Source organism: Pelecanus crispus, chromosome 1 (genome assembly GCF_030463565.1).
Source record: "Pelecanus crispus isolate bPelCri1 chromosome 1, bPelCri1.pri, whole genome shotgun sequence".
NCBI classification, from domain to species: Eukaryota; Metazoa; Chordata; class Aves; order Pelecaniformes; family Pelecanidae; genus Pelecanus; species Pelecanus crispus.
This window is the reverse complement of record NC_134643.1, coordinates 58,493,882-58,509,616: the sequence shown is the minus strand read 5'-3', so window position 1 is coordinate 58,509,616 and position 15,735 is coordinate 58,493,882. Positions and strand designations below refer to the sequence as shown.

At 47.5% G+C, this 15,735-nt stretch overlaps 2 protein-coding genes across 3 annotated transcripts; both read left to right on the top strand.

Moving 5' to 3' along the window:
* The first annotated feature begins 1,900 nt into the window (after window positions 1–1,900).
* On the top strand, window positions 1,901–2,487 carry MIURF (mitochondrial elongation factor 1 upstream open reading frame). Its single transcript, XM_075718696.1, has 2 exons — window positions 1,901–1,923; window positions 2,247–2,487. The coding sequence occupies exon 2, from the start codon at window positions 2,273–2,275 to the stop codon at window positions 2,483–2,485; it is 213 nt and encodes a 70-aa protein (XP_075574811.1). The 5' UTR covers window positions 1,901–1,923; window positions 2,247–2,272; the 3' UTR covers window positions 2,486–2,487.
* Window positions 2,488–2,627: 140 nt separating this feature from the next.
* Window positions 2,628–12,079, top strand: MIEF1 (mitochondrial elongation factor 1). 2 transcript variants are annotated; one of them, XM_009484165.2, is made up of 5 exons: window positions 2,628–2,666; window positions 3,827–3,975; window positions 4,131–4,311; window positions 6,338–6,600; window positions 7,700–12,079. In XM_009484165.2, exons 2-5 carry the CDS (start codon window positions 3,832–3,834, stop codon window positions 8,504–8,506), a joined length of 1,395 nt encoding a protein of 464 aa, XP_009482440.1. In that variant the 5' UTR covers window positions 2,628–2,666; window positions 3,827–3,831; the 3' UTR covers window positions 8,507–12,079. The 2 variants fall into 2 exon arrangements, with proteins under 2 accessions (XP_009482440.1, XP_075574798.1); XM_075718683.1 differs by lacking the exon at window positions 2,628–2,666 and adding an exon at window positions 3,513–3,627.
* The last annotated feature ends 3,656 nt before the right edge of the window (window positions 12,080–15,735 follow it).

Genomic DNA, 15,735 nt, shown 5'->3' with positions numbered 1-15,735 from the left:
ATTACAAAGCTCCAAACAGTCTCTAGCAACTCAGGAAAGGATCTGGATCTCACACAAACCCTGGCTTTGTGAGTAGCTGCAGGTTGAAAAAAAAGCACGCACAAAATATTAGCATGCAGAAGGAAGAAGGGGAGAATAATATGGAAAATATGATAATGCTATTATGTAAATCAGTCGCGTGGCCTCTCTGGGAATACTGTCTGCAGTTCAAGTAAGCCTTTCTCAGAAAGGGCTGATTAGGGGCATGGCAAACTCGCTTACAGAGATCGGAATGATTGGGGTTGTTTATCTCAGAAAGGAAATGAACAAGAGGAGACTGGCATGGAGCGAGCCAGTCCAGAGCTTCTGGTTTTCTTCCTGCTCAATTCTATCGCTGTCATATCTGGTGTTGCTGAGAAGTGCATGAAGTGATGTGGCTCTCCTCTGTCACACACAGTTTGCTCTTTCTCTCACCCTCTCCCCCATGGGAGGCACAGCACATGTAGTTACATTTTATATTTTGGTAGGATCTGGGGAGGAGGAGATGGCTAAGGAGGAATAATTACTCCCCAGAGTAGGGATATAGTAGAGAAGGCGAGAATGGAAAAGGGGAATTTGCACCTGGACAGAGGGGCGGAAGGTCCTGGCTTTGGGGAGGCTCCTTCCATCTCCTCAGGCAGACCCTGGAGAAGCTGCCAGCTACCGCCCTTCTCCCAGAGCCCTTGAGATTTCCAGACCAGGCCCCAGGGTTCCTTGGAGATAAAGATAAGGAGCTTGAATTTGATAAGTTATTCTGTAAAAAGCATCAGGGTAGTCAGAGGTACCTTCAGACACAGCAGCATTAACCCACTGCTCTCTGCTCACCCTGAAGCACAAAGGAAACCTGCTCTGTTTACCCCTGCATTACCCTAGGCAGCCAGCACACATGGCTGGAGATGACCGTGACAGCCTGTGCTGTGGATGTCAACTCGCTGCAGCATGCTGAACTCTCCTGTTTGTCACATGAAGCCATTTGATGGCATTTAGGCCCGTCAAAGCCAGAACGACAAAAGGAAATACCTATTAGCACTCCAGCTCTTCTGGGCCGTGGGGAGCACACTCGCAGGCACACGGAGCCGCCAAGGCCAACAACGCAGCCCGTTTCACCACAGCACACGAAGCCCAGGCTGCTAACGAGACCTTCCATGGTGGAACAAGCCCGGTGTCCCCAGGTGGGTTCAGCGCGGGTGCCCACCCCAGCTTCGAGGGCAGCTGCGAGTCTAAGGGGGAAGGGGAGACTCCCGTCTCCGCCGTGGTTCAGCTCAAGCCGAGGTGGGAAGCGGCTGCTCCCCCCCGGGCTGTCCAGGCGCAGCCTGGGTCCCTCCAGGCCGCACCGTGGGCGTCCCACTCGCCCCCTGCTCCCCTCAGCCCCTCCCCACGGCCCCCACCCTGCCCCAGCCTCTTCCCCGCAGCCATCCCCGCTGAGGAAGCCGGCTCGTCACCCCTTGAGGTGTCACCCCTCCTCACACCAGACCAGCACCGGGCCCAAGCCCGCCCCGTCCCAGCCCCGACACCGGGAGCAACCGGGGGCGGCAGTCCCCCTCCCCGCCGGCAGGGGGCAGCCTCCCTGCGCGGGCGGGCGGGCGGCGCGGAGCGTCCCCTCTCGCTCGCCGTAGGGCGGCGGGCGCGGCGCCCCGCCGGCAGGGGGAGACAGCACTGCGCCGCCGCCCCCGCTCGCGGGCGCGCCGGCCGGAAGTCCTCCCCCGAAGGCACCGTTTGGGCGCCGGCGACCTCGCTCTACGATTGGTGGGGCCGAGGTCACGACACGGAAGTGGATCGGCCATGTTGCCGGGTGACCCCGGGAGCGGTGCCGGGAGGGAGGAGGCAGCGGCGGGGTCCGCCGAAGGGAAGCGGCTGCCGTGAGGGGCCCGGAGCGCCTCCCTTCCCCCTCCCCGGTCCTTCTCGGTGAGTGCGATGCGGCCGGTCCCCGCGGGCTCCACCCTAGCCCGGGACGGCGGCGGGGAGCGGGTGCTGCGAGCGGCCCTGAGGCGGCCCCCCCAAGGGAAGGGCCAGGCCGCGGGGCCCGCCCGTTCTCCCGCAGCAGGGCGTGCGGCCTTTCGCCCTTAGAGAGCCCGTTGTCCCCGCCGTTAGAGAGGCTGACCCGTCCCCTCCTGGGCCGCGGAGGACGGCGGTCTGTGGGGCAAGGTGCGGAGGGGGGTGGGCGGCCGGTGCGTCCCTCGGGGAGGGAGAAGCTGACTCGGATCCCGCACTTCATCACGTCTCTCTAGGTCGCCCGTCCACGCACCGGTCCCCCATGGCAGCGTGGTCCCGGGGGGCTGTTCTGACCCTCTATCGGGCTCTGCTGCGCCAGGGCCGTGGGCTGCGCTACACCGACCGGGATTTCTACCTCGCTTTCATCCGCCGTGAGTTCCGCAAGAACCAGGGGCTGCAGCGGCTAGAGGACAAGGAAAGACAGTTGGAGAAGGGGCAAGCTTTCCTGCAGAGCAAACTCGGGGGCCTGGTTTAGAGATTCCCTGTAGCTCTTTTTGGGCCCACTTGCTTCTCTCTTCATTCTAAAATCCCCTCACCAACCGAAAGAGATGATTAACGCTTCCTGGCCACCGCTATCTTGAAGAAGTCTGGAAGGTGCTTGCACAGGCACACTAGGAGGGCTCTCCTGTTCTCTTTACAAATGCATTAGGTCACAGGTAGGTCATTTACAATGATGTAACCATGTTCTTCATGCTACTATTACAGTTAGCTGTGTGAAAGTGCATTTTTTTCTGCTTAGGGGTGAACAGTGACTAGATTCCTTATTCATCAAAGCAGAAACATTCTTCCTGAGATCGTAGCTCAGCCTTAGAAAAACCTAAGGGTAGTTTTAAACTACCCAAGTCAGGCAGGCTCTGAACCTTTGAAACTGACTTAGAAAACAGATCTCGAGTCAGGTTGGAAGAGTTTCCTGCTGTTTTCATGTAGATTCACTGACGTACCTATAGGTACAGCAGTGGCAAACTGTGTTTTACGCATGTAGTTGGCCAGGGAGACTCTTTAAATATCAAGATCAGATTAAATGGGAATTGGTGAAAACAAAAGTACTTGTGCAAGAAAACATTAATGTTCATGTTATACCTGACTTGTATGAGAGTCAAACCCACTAGCCTTGAGGGCAGGAATAAATGTCCAGTGAAAGCAAGGGAGCTGTTCCCTTTGTGGTGCATTGTGGTCTCTGCTGTTGATTCTTAGGTGTCTTTGAAGTATCTGGGACCAGCCATTGTCCAAAAATTAGTCTGGGAGTGGATGCTCAGAGACTGCCTGTCCACTTTTGGGAAGATTCTGATTTGTTATGGACAAGCAGTTGACCATCCCTGCATTGCCTTGTCTGTGAACAGTTACATGCGTTAGATTGAGAAGAAGAAAATAAATTGCCATAAAAAAAGCCATGCTTTGGTTGAGAACCACAAATTAAAAGGAAAATACCTGAACAGTTTTAGAGTTTTACATAATATACAGGATTTTATTGCAAAATACTGCTGAAGTAAATCTTTCTTTTTTAAAAAGCATTAGGTGATTGCACAACTAAATCTGCTTCAATGATTAGAAGCCTCACATCAAATTCAGGTCATAAACGGAGCTGGAAGCAAAGAAATGCTGCCATTGCAGAGCTTGGTCAGTACTGTTCTGGTGTGTCTGAGAATAAGCAGCTCCTTAAAGGAAGATAATTAAAGAGGCTGCAGGGTTAGGTGGTCCCTTCCGATGGCTCCGTGCTAAGACCCCAAGAGCCGTGAGTGTGGGGTGGAGGACAAGGGAGCGAACCGTTAGGGTTACGTGTTTTGATCCGTTTGTTTAATGCTCCTGCTCCTTCCAGGTGAGATGGCAGGCGCTGGGCAGCGCAAAGGGAAAAAAGATGACAACGGCATTGGCACAGCCATTGACTTCGTGCTGTCCAATGCCCGGCTTGTGCTGGGTGTGGGTGGAGCAGCCATGCTGGGCATCGCCACACTGGCTGTCAAACGGGTGAGTGTGCGGGACAGTGGGGTGGGACCTGAGCACGGGTGCACTGGAAAGAAGGAGTGGAAAACAAAAAGACCGGGGATGCTGGCACTAGGCTGGGTACAATGCAAACGTTGGGCCCGTAACGACTCAAACTGTGCCTGGTGATGTTGCTTTAGATGTACGACCGGGCAATCAGTGCTCCCAGCAGCCCCACTCACTTGAGCCAGTCGGGAAAGAGAAGCTGGGAAGAGCCAAACTGGCTGGGCTCCTCCTCACGCTTACTGACCCAGGACATGAAGACTAACGTCAGCCGCTCCCTGCAGACCCTTCCCACTGATCCTTCAGCCGCAGACACAGGTAAGGAGCAGGGTGATACTCCTGCATTACAGAATCTTCCAGGCCAGTAAACCCTGTATTCCTTTAAAGGAACACAGGAAAGAGAATACTCTAGCCCAGGATTTTGATGTTTTTCTTTTAAGCAGGTCTACTGGTAACATCAAGAATTAGAAGTCAGATTGGGAACTAGTGAAAAATAGTCATCTATTTGCATTCTTCATTCCTCTCATGACTTCATGATCTTGAGCTTTATTCTCCCTCAGTCTTTTCTCTTTCAAGCTGAATACTTGTCTGTGCAATCTTTCCTGATTTTTTTATTCATTTCATTTCTTTCAAGCTCTTTGTTGCCTTTCTTTGGACTATTCCAGTGTGCTGGTGTCTTTTTAAGAGGGGAATATTCAAACTGTGAATGTACTAGCAATTTATAACAGTATTTCCTATATTATTTCTACTTTTTTCCTAGGAATTTTTGTAACGCTGTTTGCCTGTTTAGTGCTGCTTATCACTGAGTTAGTAATTGTCAGGCTATAAAAAGTGACCTGCAGTCTTCTTTCTGAGTGGGATAATAAGTAATTTAGAGTTCATCAGTGTTTGTTCTATGTGGTTGGTTGTTTTTTTCTCACCGGTTTTACTTTCTATCACTGGTCACTTCAGGAGATTTACACTTGGTGGTTTAAAATAAAAATTAGGATCAAGCTTTTAACTTGATTTCCAGATTCTCTGCAAGAAAGTCAGTTTCAGGATGGCAACGGATTTTCTGCTGAGGAAATGTTAAATGACTAGACAGCTGTTAAATGGGGTCTAGATCATTTGGTTGGACTCCCTAAAGATGAGGACTGAGGAATAAAACCATTGATGATGGCATCTTGCATTCTTGACTTAAAAAGAAATTAAAACTTAAGATGGAAAAATAACTTTTTTTCATGAACAGGCAATGAAGTCTGGTTCCCTATGGTTTTGCAGGCTATTGCCTTTTCACACAAACACTCAAATCTGTCCAAAAGACCCCACTGGGACAAGAGACAGCAGCTGCTGCTGAGGTTGGGTGAGATGGGTTTGTGTACAGTTTGGTCAGCCATTCTGCATGTGCTACGTGGCCAAATGCCTGTTGCCAAACAAATGCGCAACAGCTGATTGCCTTAATGGGACCAGTGACTTGGGGGTTTTTCCTGCACCTGTTAAGTACCACAGTCCTTCCAAAGATTGCTTAGATCTGTAATTCTTCTTTAATTCTCGTTGATAACTTCTGAAACTCTTGGTCCATATTAAGAGAAGTCTGAAAGATAGAGGGGAAGCATTGAGTTATTTCTTTAGGAAACCAGTCAGAAAAAAAGGGGCTTAGAGAGTCTCTGCAGGTTAGACATTGCTTAATAATGCAGATGGCAAGGTAAAGCTTTGTATTGCTGCTATGTGCCTAAGAGTGCGCTCTCTGCTCTTTGGCCATTGAAAGTTTGAGGGAGTTTTTCACTGGGGCTATGATGGCCTGAGCTCTGCTGGCCCCAAGGTCTGTCAGCTCATGCTGACAGTGGTGATCAGAGTCCTGACAACTATTTCATTTCCAAGTGGCATGATCTCCTTAGATCTCGTACCCTAGTCAGGACTGGGTTTTGCTGATAATTTGTAAAAATCCATTGTAATGTTAAAAACTTAATGAGATAGTGATGGTTGTTCAAGAGTGTTTTATCCACTAGTCTGGCATCATGTTAAAAGCTTCTGAACTGGTAACGGTGCTGAATTTTTGATGAAATTGAACTGAGGTACTGCCCACGTAGCCATTAAAATTACTTTCTTGTACATGATGTTAGTCTTGTTCTGGCTACATTCCAAATCTAGTAACTTGTTTTCATCCGGTTTGATTCCCGTAGTAGTATCTTTTGAAGTTTCTCAGCACTCCCTTTTGACTGGTACCTGTGTAAAGCATGCAAAATGTTTGCTGAAAGCTTTTTGGGACCTAGAGAGCTGTGCTTTGGTGCTGCAGATGTTCTTCTGCAGATCAGTTCACAGTGAAACACTGCAGATGATCAACAGTTTTCCTTCTGTCTTGCAGACTTTTTCCGACCCACAAAGCCCAAGCCATCTGCCAAGAGGAGTCAAGTGGAGCTGAAAAAATCCCGCCTTCGTCTGTCTCTGCAAGAAAAGCTCTTTGCTTATTATCGGAGGAAGGTAGCTATCCCAGCGGATGAACAGGCCCGGGCCAAGCAAGCAGCTGTGGATATCTGTGCTGAGCTGCGCAGCTTCCTACGTGCCAAGCTGCCGGACATGCCCCTGCGTGACATGTACCTCAGCGGCAGCCTGTATGATGATCTGCAGGTAATTCCTGGGGCCGCGTGATGGGTCATTATTCAGAAGGCTGACTAGGCAGGGGCATTTCAGGCTTCTCTGTTGGCAGTGCTGGCTCAGCAGAGCATTCCTCTGCAATAAGGCTCTTGGTGTCGCCTTTCCCACCGTGGAGCCAGGTGTTGATTTCTGCAATACTGTTTGAACAGGCATGACCAGGCTGCTCTGGCTCAGAACAGTGTGCAAAGAATTTGCTTTTTGCCATTTTATTTCTCCGGATTATCTCAGGCCTTCTTTCCTTCCCCTCTGTCTCTCCCTGTAGCTGTGTTTTTCTTTCTGTTTTTCTGGTAGACCTCTGTTTTATCTCTGTCCCTTCTATCTCCTTCCAAATACATGATACTCCCTTAGAGCTCCTGTGTATTCATGTAGGTCTTCCCTACTCTTTTATTTAATGCATGTCAGACCTGGATTGGACAGCATATCTCCCTGATGGCAAGATGCACATGGCTATAGTGAGTGATTCAGAGGCACACTTTTTTGTTTGAATCAGAGCTCTGCAATGGAGTGTCGAGTGTCCAGTGAAACTTAGATCTGGGGTCTTAATCACACTGGTGAAAAGGGATCTTTTAATGACCTTTCTCCAAACAATGTGGCAGACCAGGTGAGGGCAGTAACTAGTTGTAGCATGGGATAATTAAACCATGGCAACTTAAGCTTGTCTAGAAACGTAATACTCTGCCTCCTGTTTTAAATTACCATGTGGTGTTGCTGTGCCCTGGGCCAGCTGCATCTCACATCCAAGGAGTGGTCTCAGAGTAATAGGAGGCAAAATGATTATTCATCTATATGCGGTCCATGTCAGGTCCTGAAGTATTTAAAGACCTCTAACTGGTACGTACTGTATAAGCGCTATCTTGGGTCATACCTTGGAGTTATCCCACTGGCAATGGGAAATAGTCCTTCAGAATGTCTTTTGACAAAGGGAGGCTGTGAATCCCACGCAGAGAGGAGAGTGAGACAGCTGAATCCTTGTTCTACATTCCTTTGAACAGAAGGCTATCTAAAGGTGGTGAATAAAACTGTGTGTGGAGAGAGAAAGCTTGTTCTTACTGACTTTTCTCTCTTGTGAAAGGTAGTGACAGCTGACCACATCCAGCTCATTGTGCCTCTGATGCTGGAGCAGAACCTGTGGTCGTGCATCCCCGGGGAGGACACCATCATGAACATTCCTGGCTTCTACTTGGTGCGTCGGGAAAACCCAGAGTACTTTCCCCGTGGGAGCAGCTACTGGGACCGCTGTGTGGTGGGAGGTTACCTTTCCCCCAAAGCTGTAGCAGACACCTTTGAGAAAGTTGTAGCTGGATCCATCAACTGGCCAGCAATTGGGACTCTCTTGGATTATGTGATCCGTCCAGCAGCTCCCCCAGCAGATTTGACACTGGAAGTCCAGTATGATCCAGAACGGCATCTTTTTATTGACTTCCTACCATCCCTGACACTGGGTGACATCATCCTTGTGGCCAAACCCCATCGACTGGCCCAGAATGACAATCTGTGGCGACTGAGCCTGCGGCCAGCAGAAACGGCTCGCCTCCGAGCCCTGGACCAGTGTGATTCTGGCTGCCGTTGCTTGTGCCTGAAGATCTTCAAAGCGGTATGCAAGTCAAACCCAGCCCTGGGCCACCTCACTGCCAGCCAGCTCACCAATGTCATCCTGCACCTATCCCAAGAAGAGTCCAACTGGGCCCAGGACATGCTGGCTGATCGCTTCTTGCAGGCGCTGAAGGGGTTGATCCGCTACTTGGAGGCAGGTGTCCTCCCTAGTGCTCTGAACCCCAAGGTGAACTTATTTTCAGAGCTCACCCCTGAAGAAGTGGATGAGTTGGGCTATACCCTCTACAGCTCTCTGTCAGAGCCAGAGGTCTTGCTGCAGACGTAATGGGGCCTTACCTAGGGAAATCTTGAAAGGGTTCAGCCAAGGTGGACATTGATTACTGGGAAATATGTCTCCTCCACTTCTCTCTCTCTGTCTGTTTCCTTTTGGTTCATTAATATTTCCTGCTGTGGAGTTGGTGCTCCCACTGAATTTCTTGGTGCTACTGGTCCATTTCCACCATCTCTGCCCCAACAGGTACCCATTGGCTAGAGAAAAGAGGCTAAAACTGCAGCTCTAAGATCATCACATAAATTCTGCTGATGTTTAAGTGTCTATCAAAAAAAAAAAAATCAAACTATGCACTTCTTTCTCCTGTAGTACACTACTGCAGCGAGTCCATTTTGGTCTGAAGAAGGTGGAACTGGGCTGGTAAATCCAGTGACAATTTTAGCAGACTTGCATTGAGTTCCTTTCCTTTCCTCCAGTCTGACTTGTCCCATGTTTCTTTTTCTCTGCTGTACCACACTGTCTCACTTTCCTCTTTTTTTTTTTTTTTTCTTTTTCCTTGATCCCTTTGACCCAGTCATGCAGGGCAGACTGAGTGAGATGTTTTGGATAGGGTTGTTTTTTGTATTTCTGAGTGGATAATGATTACACTGGCAGTATTTAGGGCTGTAGAGCTTGGACTAGGAGAATGCCCATGCCCATGGCTCCTGCTCCTATGGAGCCTTCTCATGCTTTGCAAGCTGGGTTCAGGAGTAAGGGCTGAGGCTTATTGAAGCTGTCATACAGGAGGAAGAAACTTTTGTGGTCTAGCTGTGTGATGAGGCCAAAAGGAGCAGGGCTTGTCATTCCTGCCTAGCCAGATCTGCTGGGTGTTGCTGGTGGGAATGGCCCTGGGAATGGAGAACAGGGTGGCTCCGTAGATGTCTCTGGCCTGGAGGAAGAGAAGCTGATTATGGGGGAGGGGTGGGAGACACACATGGGAACGGGGATTATATTTTTCATCTTTTCCCCAAGAGGTTATGGCTGTTCTGGTTTATAGGAGGTGGAATCAAGACTGTATGCCTCAGAGATCTTTGTAATAAGCACACGTAAGCCAGATTTTCACCAGCTATAAGTCTGTGAAGGCGATAGGACTGAACTGGCGTCATCAGCAAGGTTCTGTCCCATACACTGATATTAGGGTACATATGCAGAGCTGGCATTTAGAGGTATGTTGGCTTTGCCATCTGCTCTCAGTGTGTGTTTTAGTCCCCTCCCCAGCCACCTTAGAACTGAGGCTGTCCGTCCCCTTCCTCATTCCCACGCACTGACTTTCCGGTGTTCCCAGTTTACAATTACTCTTAGAAAGCTGGTGAGGGCACACCTGCCCGCTCAGTCTGTTCAGACCTGTTGGTAATGCAGTTGTGCCCACTCCAGTTTACGGCTGCTATCAGGCTGTTTTCCCTTGACTGCCCTTCCATCTGCTGCTGGACTGTGGTATGGGTTTTGGGGGGCAGCTGCTGTGCTGGTGGTATTTCCTACACTAGCCACGTGGACTCTGTATACTCTGCATTCAGCCTTCTGGCCTCCTGTCATCAAAAAGGGGAGGGAGGGTGTTCTCCCGAGTCTGGGGCTCTCTCTCTCAAAAGACCAGTGCAGCTATCATTACAGAAACATACTTAGCTTTCCCCAGCTTTAGCACCATTTTTTCCCCCTTGCTGTCCAGCCTCCCTAGCCAATGGAGAGGGGTACTGCAGCAGCAGAGTTTGGAGGGAGCAGGAATTCTTTTCTCCTCCTTTCCTCTCAGGACTTAACTCCCCTTTGACAGAGAAGCTTCAAGGTGAGTTTCAGGAGTGGAACCAAGGAGGGGAGTCTTTAGCCCTTGTTTTCTTTTTAGAGGCAGTGCTGGTCAGATGAGGGAGGGAGCATCTTTTTCGGACAATCCGTCCATTTTAGCCAATGTGTCAGACAGTATTCCATATACAGTGATAACGCAACGTTGCATTTTAAATTATTTAATCCTTAGGGTACTGGTATTTTCTAGACTGCCAGATGCGTACTTTGAAGTTTGTGTGTATATATAAAGTCTGTAGTCTATAAAAGGTTAACAGAAATTCCGTTTGTATGATTTTGTGTTTTGTAAGTTTTGAAGCAGTCAGTGTTGGTCAGCTGTTGATTGCTCTTCACTCTGGTTCCCAGATTTTTTTTTCCCCTCTTCCTTTCCTTACCCTCCACTGCCTTTCTGATGTCAGCCTTCCTACCCTAAAAGCAGACAGATGAGACTTTGGAGCCTATAGGCTATTGGGGAAAAATTCCCCTTTCTTCTAATTACTTGAAGGTCAACAAAAATATTAAAATATCCAGGTTGTCAGGAGTTCCCCGTATATTCATTTCTTCAGTGTGATCTCACTTGGTGCTGACTCCAATACCATGGTTTTCACACAGAACTGAGCAGCAACATGGTTTGGAATGATCAAAACTGTAGATAACAAAAAAGGTGAAACATAAGCAGGAGGAAACCACTGTCTGAGCTGGCTTGAGAACAGTTGCCTCATACATATCTGTATATAGAATTTTTTACATGAATGCTTTTACTTCTTCCTGGCAACCTAATGAATTAATATTTTATGGCCATTTCTTGCTGCTATTGAGCTCAATTTGTGTATCAAATGGAGACTGAAGCTGCCTTTTTGCCTTTTCTGTAGACTTTGCTCCACTTCACTTGACTCACTTCAATCATTTCTTCCCTTCGGTTTTTTCCGTCCTCTGAGCTAGCCACAAGCCCGTTCTCGGGTGGCAGATGCTCACTTCCTACAGGCAGCCACCACAGTGGGCAATAGCTGCCCTGGCAGTGGCAGTCTCAGCAAAGGCCAAAGATGTAATGGGTCACAGGGACACTACAACTAGGAGTATTTCAAGAGCAGGGTCAGGCATAAGATGCAACAGAGGCGGGGAAGAAGGAGCAGGGTAAGTATGCAGGAAATTTACACTAATGCCGTACCTAGCCTGTGGGTCAAACAAACTGTTGAAGAGTCTTTCGAACTGGCACCTTTCAGTATTAAATGCAGTACACATGTTGACATACAGCCTGGAGGGCTGTCTTACGTAGAGGTAGGCTCCTTCCTAGTCAAAGCTGTAGCACAGAGCAGGAGGACCTAAAGCTGAATGTGAAAAGGGCAGCTCCTGGCCACTTTCCTGGCAGAGCGGCTCAGAGACAAATTGATTGTAAGAGGCCCAGAGCGTGCTTTTGGTTGGTTGCTGCCTGGGCTCCAAGAATGCCTCGGTGCGTTCTGCTATAGCTTAGCTCACAAGAGCTTCCCACGAGATTGTTGTCTTGTTCCCTGTAACCGCAGGGCGAGGACCAACTTGCTCAGCAGTGGGGTTTCACTGCTGCTGAGCTCCACTGCTAATCCTTCAAGTCAGATGGATTTCTTTTCCAGTGTTTAAAAGCAATTATGGAAACAAGAGGCTGCTTTCTGCCTCCTGGCGAGCTGCCATCAGGGCCCTCACTCATAGCATGTGGGTACTCGCAGTGAGAAGTGAAGAGATGATGCCCCATCTCTCCCAGGCCTGGAGGCTGTGGATTTGCAAAGGGGAAAGTCTAAGTGCATGGTCTGTGACAGAGTGTGTGAAATTCTGAAATAAAATGACTTTCCACAGTAGCCTGGTTGTCTCTGGTGTGTTTATAAACAAAGGACCATCTCTGCTTTTGTCTCAGTGCATCACCTTTATGCTGTCGTATTTCTGCACCACACCAGTACCTGGGGACCAACACGCCCCGTGCTTATTTACTGTTTTCCCTTTGCGGCTCTGGGTGCTCACTGCTCTGCAACTTGCCTTGAGAGAGCAATCAGCTCGGTACTGCAGCGTGCTGGCTCCTGGCAGCATTCGCACCAGTCACAAGATGATGTGTAATTATGGCGCTGTGCCTCCCATCCTTTCTCTAAGAGCCCGCGTGCCCGGACAGGCACCTGCCTTTCATGTGGCTCCCCAGGCTTCACAAGCTTGTGTGCCTCTTTAATATTAAACTTTCCCGTGCAGGCTCCCCCACCCTCGCTCAGTCACACGTTGGTTTCTACATGCCAGTCCTCTCCCCTGCCAAATGCAATCCTCTCTTATCCAAGCATCAGCCTTGAGGCAGTGAGGAAGCAGCGGTGCCAGGGGCCTGTGCCTGGTGTATTGAAGCTCTTTGCAGTAAGACCCAGTTTTATGTGCCTGCTTGGGAATGTGGGGCGGAAGTGTTGGACATCAAGTAAAACATGAAGTGATGCTGCTTTTGATAGATCCCGGGCTCCTTAATTCTGGGAGGACGTGCTATGGTGACAACATTGTCCTGTGAGACTTGTTTTAATGAGGACTCTGCAATTAACATTTAACTATTTTGGAGGCTATGTTACCATACAGAGGGAGTCTACATCTCTTAACATCTTTTTTTCTGATACGCCTCGCCTGTGTTGTTTTGTTTTTGTCCTTTAATCTGTTCTGTGGTACAAACAGATCAGATGAGATCAAGCATGTTTCGTGTCTGATGGAGTCTTACGGGAACAGCTAAGACGAGCTGCTCTGTGGAATCTCTGCCAGGTATGACCCCCTCAAGTTAATGCCCCTGGAAAGCCTGGAGCTTGCAAGACATGTTTAATGTGTGCAGTGGTTTGCACCTTTGCATAAAAGCTGCCCTGGCATGAATAGGGAGGAAAGATCAAAAGATACGGGTTTGTTTAATGTAGAGAAGAAATAATTGAGGGGAGTCATGATAATTATTTCAAGTATGGAAAAGCTACAAAGAAGAGGAGCATAAATGGTTCTCCAGGCTGCAAAGACTCAGCATCTCTTTTGTTCTTAGCCTAACGAACAAACAGCTTAGGAGGAAGGTGAATTTTGGAAAAAGGAAAATACTTTGCGCACTTTGTTATATAACCACAGCCCTGTCCTGGAAATTAATGAGCTTACATTTTACTTAGTTATTTGTGCATCTCTTCATTTTAAATATAAATAAATAAATTCCAGCCTGACTGTTCTGTAGCACATCTTAGGCTGGGGGGCAGAGAGGGTGACTGTACCCCAAATTTGAGATGATCATGCTAAAGTGTTGAACTGTATGATGAATGTTTCTTTTTTTCCCCCAAATACTTGATCACCTCTGTGGGCTCTTTTTAATGTTTATTTTAATATTATAAACTCTAGAAAAACTGCAAACAGCTGCTGCTTTTTAAATTTAGTCTCATGGAAAAAAGAGGGGCCTCTTCCAAAAGAGGAGTTTCTCTTCCAGATAAGATAAAATATGTTGGCCTACTACCCGCACTAGGTATGATTCAATGGCTCCAGCATGGCTCACTGCATCTGGGACTGGATCTCGAAATGTTGGGCTTTACTCACAGATGCAGCGAGCAAGAAATGGGAGATTCTCCCTCCTACCAGTGAAACCCAGTATTGGCTTCCAGCCCTAGGAGGACTGCTGCAGTCTAGACACTTGGGGAACTGTTTGAGGTATCTGGATTTTTATTGCCTTTATCCTTGTCAGGCTGAGTTAATCTGAGTGTATGATCTGAAGGATTCAAGAAATATCCTCCCTCTCCCATTTTTCTTTTTTTCTTTTTTTTTTTTTAAAAAGATTCAACACCTTCTTAAAATAGCTCTCATGTAACAAGCGTGTCCCGCACACAATCAGGGATAGCACAGTGTAAAAGTTTTGCTAGCATACTCTGAGAAGGACAGCATTATTCACAAGTCACAGAGCCAGAAATTTGGTGGTGAGCAGGCTAATAACAGCTTTACAGTATGTGGTCCTGTGGAATAATCTTGCAAATGGTAAGGCAAAAGAGGGTGGCCAGACCAATGGTTAAGGCAGGGAAGATCTGAAACCGTTCTGTACATAGAAAGCGTTCTTCTCATTTTACGAATAGCAGGAGAGTGGGAGATGGAGTTTGGCTCACAGAACTCAAACTTTTCATGATCTTAAGCTTTCCTAAGTACTCACGCAGAAGTCAGTTCTGAGCAAAATCACTTTAAACACACTAAAAGTCAGATTGATTTTTATTTTGCTGCCCCGGTTCAATTTCCTTGGCTCCAGTGGCTAAGTAGCTCTTTGATCTGTCTATTAACACTCAGTGCTAAGCTTCTCAGGGGAAATATATATATATATATATCAGTTCTAACCACATTCTTCATGAAAAGCCTTCTCCATACAAATAATGGGCAAAAGTTGCTTGCTTGAGTTTTCAGTTTTGTTTTGGATTTTTTTTTTTTTAGGCAACAGTTCCCTCGGTTCAGCGCAAGCCCACCCCTTCCCCCCTTCCCCTGCCTCTCACTGTGGTAGAATTGTCACTGTTCCACAGAAGCACAGGGGTGATACACTGTCCCATCACATACACACACACAATGGTTGGGGTTGGAAGGGACCTCTAGAGATCATCTAGTCCAAACCCCCTACCAAAGCAGGTTCACCTAGAGCAGGTGGCACAGGATCACAACCTTATCATAATAAGTACGGAAAGTATTAATCAATTCTCCACGCTAAAGGCTGGCCAGGGCTGATATATTTTTTCCTGTAATTGAATATTAAACAGCAGCATTTCAAATCCACTTTTATGTCCTGCAGTTAAGCCCAGTCATTAAATCATTTAAGCACAAATCGTTAAGCAACCACCCCTCAGAATTAACAGACTATTACAAACAAAAAAGCAGAATCAAATACAAAGTTTCAGTGGACAGAAACACATTTTTAATCTCTCCTTTCCAATTTAAACTTACAAGAATTAAACAATACCAAGAGTATATAGATGCATCTTCTTGTCCAAACAGAATTTTTTTAGGTCTACATCAGGACATTTTGCATGTTTTTCATCATATTCTCCAGTTTTAGGATTGTTATGTCTGAAGATAAAGTGTACTTTGTAATCTTCTCCATATTTATCTGGTCCAAACATAATAGTATAAGGTGTTTTGTCAAAAAAGTATTCCAGATTCAAGTCATCACTACTGGAGAGAAGTTTAATATATGCACCACCACAGTCAATGCCTTCTTGAAAATTCACTTCGTATTGAACAAAGGTTTATTATCAAAAATAAATGCTTTTGTTAGCATAGCTGATATTGCATGATGCTTTGCCACTGATTTTAACACTAATCCTCTGTCTCCAGGCACTGTGTTTTCTTTCAGCTCTTCTACTTCCCATCTTCCATCATATTTTGCAATGTTATCATCCGTGTCTTCTTTCTTGGTTTTAGACAACACTCACCCAGCCAATACTCCATCAAAGGTTTCTGTAAAATACACTTCCCCAGTTGGCTTTGGAGTCTGGTACACA